Genomic DNA, 6,941 nt, shown 5'->3' with positions numbered 1-6,941 from the left:
TAGCGGATATTTTATGCAAATAACCGGTGAGAGTATATAGGAAGCGTACTCCTTGTCAAAGGCAGCGGTTGAAAACGATGTTAAAATCTCCAATAAATGTCCCCGTCCCTGCAGCCTCGAAATGACGTAGCTTCCGACAGGAAGTCGATGAAAATAAGGAAATTTTTTTCATCTTCTTCGAATAAATCTATCCAATGATATTTTTCATAGACAACGACATTAAAAATGCGAGATCTGGCGGAGAAAACGAATTTTTCAAGGGATCAAGTACTTTTCGCGCCTTTTTTTTCGACACTCTGGCTATAGCGCGTTATTCAAATTTTGGAAGGGGAAAAGCCCTCGCGCCCAAAAAGGGACAATCTGGTTCTGGTGAATATATAAAGCGTTTAAGAATAATGACCCGGCTTCTTTGAATCTCTTAAAGCTAAGAGATGGGTAAATATTTTATCTACGGAATAAAGATGGGAGAAAAATTTATTCCATTTAACCCTAAATCGCGCCAGGCTATTCTGTTGAATAACATCATTAAATAACCCTAAAAATATGAAAAATTGTTGTTATGGTATTTACTATACTGAATGATAATCGGTTAGAAAAAAACGTAGCTGTTTAAAAAAAAATATTCAAGCATTCTATATTTTTTTTCATACTTGCGAAGTAACAATATTTGGCACGTCAGAACTCTGCCCTATTTTATAGCTAATGGGATAGATAAAGTTGTAAATTTCTAAAACAGAAGATGGGCTGACATTAAACAGACCTCGAGTAAATTAGGTTTGAAAATATATTAATTTTTGACCCTCATCAGAATATGAACAAACTTTAGGACATAATTTTATAGCTAAGAGGAAAGAAACCCTTTCAATACGTGATATAATCTCTCCAATGGTACCTTAAAATAGGGGGTCTACATCAACCGGACCTTTAGTAAATAAGGTTTCAAAATAAACTCATTTTCAGAGTCACTGTTAAATATTTTAAGAGTACGAGCTTATAGCTACAAATCTCAATTACGGACGTATTTGTCGTTAGACTTGTAAAACTAAATTCTCACGGAGTTGAGGTTATATACCGGATATTCGGGATATTAGAATCATTAAGGTTATATTGTTGAAGCCATAGACGAGTGATGGGTTTTTGCGGCGCGGCAGATGTTACGTTATATTATTCCTATTTGGCTTGGAAAAACGTCGCCCAATTTAGTCTCTATTGAGGGGAATCGTATGGTAAGAAAGGATACACTGACATCTTTCGAACGGAGCCTTTTTATACAATAAAAATCACTCGAAGGGTCCTATTATTAAACGAGTGTCGCGAATTGCAAACTCCCCTCGTGGACTCTATTCAATATAAACGGTGTTAGTCGATAAAAATTTCCCAAATTTGATTGAGCGTAAGGACCAGAATAAATGATACGAGTAACTCCTATTTGATACAATAATGATCTACCCCCATAGGCCTAGACAGTTCAAGTTATAAGGTTTTACAGCTATGAACGTACATTTTTAAGGTCTGCGCAAAAGTGAGGGATGTTATTTAGGTTCCTACGCTGTACAAATTCGTAGTAGGCCTAGTTAATTTGCAATTTATTATCTAATTTATAACAATTTTTCTTTTTGTTGTTTTTTTAACTGAAACTGAAGTTGGATCCAGCGTGGGAAAAAAGGCGGTGGCACAGGGCAAATGACCAGTTTAAAAATTGCCTGGACCAGTTTAAAAATTAAATCGGAGGGGGGTCAGTGGTCCACTTGACCACTAATAAAATTAAATCGGAGGGGGGTCAGTGGTCCACTTGACCACTAATAAAATTAAATCGGAGGGGGGTCAGTGGTCCACTTGACCACTAATAAAATTCAAGGGTAGCCAGAGTCCAGACAATATCTTAACTAATTTAATTATCCACTTCTTTAGTTTAGCAAACGACGCGCCCTGGTCAATGGTCATAGACCAGTTTATTTATACCAGACCAGGGGGGTCGCTGGCCCAATGTCCAGTTTAAAAAAAATCCTTATTTCCCACCCTGGTTGGATCTTAAGGAAAAAAACCTACACTATCTCAATATTGTGAAAAATGAAAATCACACTATAGAGTAATGTCAGTTCTACGTATGCAAACGTCATACCCTTCTATCTCTTAGTTCAGTGTCATCCCCCTCCCAGACGCGTACAATATCCCCTTTTACAAAATAGAGGGAGGGATACACCGTCTACTCCCCCCTCTACCGACACTACTAAAAAATAAAAATATTTTTATTGAAATTCGTAAGGTCGATGTGGTTTTTAATTTATTAGTTTTGTTATTTAAAGGTAAAAAACAAAGCCGGAAAAGTTGGATGTGGCGGGAAAGTTAAAAAAAGCGCATTTCCGTGATCACGTGTCTTTATCGATGTCCAATTTTCCCGCCAAAGAGAGCTCGTCTCTAGTCGGAGCCTCCGAAATGAACTAGGCCCATGCGTGTGGCGAAGCGAGAATATTTTTTTAACTAATTTAGTTCGCCGTGTTTTTACGCTTGGGGGCGCTTATAGTACCGTAAAATAAACGAAGTTCAACCCCGTGACCCTGTCGACTGCTCAAGTATTTGGGCCAAGGTCGAGGATTGGAAGTATACGGTTTTATTACTCTTACTGAATTATTTTAATTGAAATAATTTAACATCTAATTTTATTTAAAGAATCATGGTTTCACACAATCTAATCTAACCAAATGATTCAATAAAAAGTGAAGAGATCCAAAAACATTTACGTTAAATTTAGGATGAAACTTTTCTCTATCATAAAATTTTATGAGTGACCCCTAAAATATCAACGATAATTTAAGGAAGACCCCTGTCACAACGGTAATGTGAGCGCCATCTCGTACACATATATGGTGAAAATATTTTCCTTAACAAACTGGATATTTCCCCACATAAAATTTGACACGCGTGGGCCTAGTTCATTTCGGAGACTCCGCTCTAGTCTACTGTGAACGGTGAGAGAAGTGGAACAGTCTGGACGCACCGAGAGCATACCGCCATCTAGTGAGTATTTCAACAACTAAATTGTTAGAACGTATTTTGAATTTCAAATGGATTAGAAAAAGTTCTACTTAAACAATCACGGAATATGACAAGTAAATAAATATATTTTTTTAGTAAAATGTATTGGAAGTAAATAATCAAACGTCATTTTGGCAAAACAACCATAAAAATAGTTTATTTATTTATTTATTGAATAGTTTGGTATATCTAGATTACAAAAATTTATTTCTTGGGTATAAAATAAAAGCGCCAAAAATACAGGTAAATATATTTAACGTTAAAAACTAACGACAAACTAAATTACTAACAAGCTATGATAAATTAATATTAATTACAATTTAGTACTGGAGGAGATTTTTGATTTTGGAGTTGCTTCCTCAATGGCGGTGGTAAAACTAGTCTATACATTAAATAAAATACTTAATTTAATTACGTAAACGTAACTACTAAAATATTTACCTGCATTCTTTCGCAACTAGAAGCGCGACGTTCTAGGGGTAGTTTTCTTTTTTTAACACTCTTTGTTAAAAGTTTCTAAACCATAAGAAATTAAAAAAATATTAAATAACAATTAAATCTAATCTAAGTAGTTTACTTTAAGGGATTCTCCAACTGAATGAGATCGCGCGTGTCCTTGACTCTTTTCTAAAGGTGATGCCGGAGTTAAATGTCCTTTTTGATCCTTATACTAATCATTAATTAAAATTTTATTTTAAACTTTAAAAATATTGTATTTTTAATTCTTTTAATTAATTAAAGTGATTGACCCTTTTTAAGAAGAGTTTCTTCTGTTCACAATCCGGCATGTTATGAATATCCGTAAGTAATCCTTGTATTTGTTGCGTGGTGTAAGAATGACTCGGTTCTTGTCTTTGGCAAAATGCTAAACTAGGTTTAACCGCGTCATTCTGGAAAAAAAAAAAAAAAAATTATAAGCCAAATTTTGTATTACAAATTTAATTGCATTAATGAATTACGGGCATTGAGTTGAGAAAATTACCACTAGAGTGGCCTTTCATCCACAAGGATATAGACCAAATGAACTTTATCACGCGCTTGTGGCGCCATCCCGGTGCAATAAAGGGAACTAAACGAAAAGGCGGGAAATTTGAAGAATTTCAAGAATACATGTAAATGGCCGAAATTCAAGTTCGTTTTCTAGATGGCGACACCATCGTTTGATAAACTTGGTGGCTGTCCGTCCTGTCCCGTTGTTTTAAAAGTGTCCCGCGTTCCCCCCCAATAGGCAGCTTAACTGCAAAGGCCACTCTAGTGGTAATTTTCTCAACTCAATGATTACAGGTTCCATTTTCCCGGTTTGTAAATCTTTTAGATGTTTTTCAACATCAGTTAAGAGTTCTTTTGGCACTTGAAATAATTTATGGGCATTTTTAATCATGTACGTTAAGACAGGGACGGCTTTGGCTATTAACGGTTGCAATTCTTCAGCCGATAACTAAATAAAATTAAAACTAATTATTATTAATTTTCAATAACTTAATTAATTAATAGTTTATTAATTTCTACTTCTCTAGGGCAGAGAATCAAGGGAGTGAAAATAATAGCCAAGTTCTCAGCTCCCATTAAATTTTCTTTATGATGTTTCGAGACTTTTTGGAGCATTATCAGCAAATTTTGTAGAAGGACGTAATTCTCAACCGGTAATAATAAAAACAATATTTGTACCGCCGTCAAACGGTGCTGTTTCTTATCGGATTCATCTGTAAGTTAAGTTAACGAAATGTATGTTTATTAGGAATATAATTTGAATTAGTCTCTGTAACGTTAACGTTACCAGCCAGTTTAAGATGAGCTTGAAAAAGGGATGTAGATAAAAGTGGTTCCCGCATGTCACTAAGAAAGGTTTTTAAGACGCAGCAGCAATCGTGTACGTTGTAAGTCTGCGAATTCAGATCTAAAGGCGTGGCATTATTGAGTATGAATCTTAATTGATACTGCCGAGCGTGATTTCCGGCTTTACGAAATATATTCTCCTGACAAACGTCTATTTTGAAAAAATTCACTTTCAGCTAAGTTCGAATGGGGGAAACTTAAGATTATTTAGGATGAAATAATCTTACTGAAATCCTTGGTAATGTATTCTATTAACTGATAGATTGTGCAGATACCTTCCTGAGTTAACGGAGCTCCTTTCATCATAATGCCTGAATTTGATAGTTGAGGTTTAAGAAATGTATGTAAGGAAACAAAGTGCCTGTTGTTAATTACCTCTTTTGTCCTGTATTTTATTCTTTTTCGATTTGGTTTCTTTATGCGCTAACTGCGTAAAAAGAGTGGCAAAACGTTCACCAGCCAAATCCATCGCCCGACTCAAATGCATCATTCCAATTTCAACATAAAGTTGGGCGTCAATATCGCGAAGCCTTTTTAACGCTAACATTTTAGGGTTAGTTAATAAGTTCATAAAGTTGGCTTCCATTTTTAATACTAATCCAGTTTGTACTAATTTCTATCTACAATTTAATTTAAGTTTAAAATTATCAACGCGCTAACGCCAGTAAACATTACCCGTCGCGAGCTAGTTAGCCGGCTCAAAGAGAATATAGGGGAGGAGTTGAAGCTCCCCCCGTTCCACAAGGCTAAATTACAATGTTGCCCCTAAATTATACTAGTGGTACAAGGGAGTTCCCGGCTCTGTAGCGCCACCTACGATACCATTTAAAGTCTCAAACGGAAATGCCTCGGTAGGAAAGAGCAACCAGTTTTGCCTCCACTTTCCACTCCTCACCTCTATTCTCTTTGGCCGGCTAAGCCGAGCTTCTAAGGTTCAAACAATTCGAAACTGGGACCAAACCCCGCGATTGGATCAAATGGTTCACGTGGTATTTTCACATTTCACTAAAATCACGGCCAACTCGATCACGCTTTTGCTACAAATAGCGGCTTCAAAACTCGTATTCCCTAAGTTACTAAATAGGCTATGCTATGATTATGCACAAACAAAATTTTAATAAATTTTTAGGAAAATAACAATTCGTTTGAACCAATATTTGTATGACTCTTCCTATTGTAATAATGCAAATTTCAAAATGAAACCTATAATTAACACTGACACTCCCATTTATATCAGGCCAGCTGTTTTGTGTTTTATTTTTTTTTTTTTGCTTTTTTATTGTGTTTATATGCTGTTTAATGTGTGTTTATGCTGTTTAATGTGTGTTTATGCTGTTTAATGTGTGTTTATGCTGTTTAATGTGTGTTAATGCTGTTTAATGTGTGTTTATGCTGTTTAATGTGTGTTTATGCTGTTTAATGTGTGTTTATGCTGTTTAATGTGTGTTTATGCTGTTTAATGTGTGTTTATGCTGATTAATGTGTGTTTATGCTGATTAATGTGCGTTTATGCTGTTTTATTGTGTTTTATGCTGTTTTAATGTGTTTTATGCTGTTTTAATGTGTTTTATGCTGTTTTAATGTGTTTTATCAGGAGTTCATAATAACGGGCCCTCCGAAGGGGGGTTATTATGAACTCCTGGTTTTATGTTGTGTTATTGTGTTTTTATGTCGTTGCCACTATATATCAATCAACATGTCTAATGATATTTGAAGTTCTTCATCCTTTTCTGAACTATCCTTATTGCGTTTTACATAAATTCGGTGGCTACATCAGTAAGCTAGAGTACGAGAGCTTCCTTATGAATCAAAATCCTGTAATGTGACTAGTACCATACACCAAGGAGGATTATCTAATTAAGAACAGGAATAATTAGGCCAAAAACAAACAAAGATTTTGGAATATATTACACATTTCATTTCAGGGATCAACGTAAAACTGGATCCCTGTAAAATGAATTAACTTTCATAGGAATTAGTTTAATTATTATGATTTCAGATTTCGACTTATTAGACACACATGTTTATAGGGTGGTTTTTCCAGCTATAGGAATCCATAAACTCCAGTT

At 35.2% G+C, this 6,941-nt stretch overlaps 1 protein-coding gene across 1 annotated transcript; it reads right to left on the bottom strand.

Moving 5' to 3' along the window:
• Positions 1-3,165: 3,165 nt before the first annotated feature.
• RhoGAP54D (Rho GTPase activating protein at 54D) lies at positions 3,166-5,827 on the bottom strand. The gene is made up of 9 exons (XM_089852307.1): positions 5,248-5,827; positions 5,100-5,183; positions 4,814-5,023; positions 4,546-4,739; positions 4,319-4,474; positions 3,786-3,926; positions 3,614-3,706; positions 3,478-3,552; positions 3,166-3,418 (listed from the first exon to the last, which is right to left on the bottom strand). Exons 1-9 carry the CDS (start codon positions 5,456-5,458, stop codon positions 3,350-3,352), a joined length of 1,233 nt encoding a protein of 410 aa, XP_089708433.1. The 5' UTR covers positions 5,459-5,827; the 3' UTR covers positions 3,166-3,349.
• Between the last annotated feature and the right edge of the window lie 1,114 nt (positions 5,828-6,941).

This window comes from Phalangium opilio, unplaced genomic scaffold (genome assembly GCF_054372755.1).
Source record: "Phalangium opilio isolate 3A_F unplaced genomic scaffold, DU_Popi_V2 ptg000113l_1, whole genome shotgun sequence".
Taxonomy (NCBI): domain Eukaryota; kingdom Metazoa; phylum Arthropoda; class Arachnida; order Opiliones; family Phalangiidae; genus Phalangium; species Phalangium opilio.
This window is presented reverse-complemented; position numbering and strand designations above follow the sequence as displayed.

Excerpts from the sequence above, each read along its gene's own strand:
- RhoGAP54D (XM_089852307.1), bottom strand. The coding sequence starts at position 5,458 with ATGGAAGCCAACTTTATGAACTTATTAACTAACCCTAAAATGTTAGCG. Across the intron at positions 3,927-4,318 it reads AAACCGGGAAAATGGAACCT|AATGACGCGGTTAAACCTAG; the intron begins GTAATCATTGAG and ends TTTTTTTTCCAG. Across the intron at positions 3,707-3,785 it reads AGAAACTCTTCTTAAAAAGG|TATAAGGATCAAAAAGGACA; the intron begins GTCAATCACTTT and ends ATTAATGATTAG.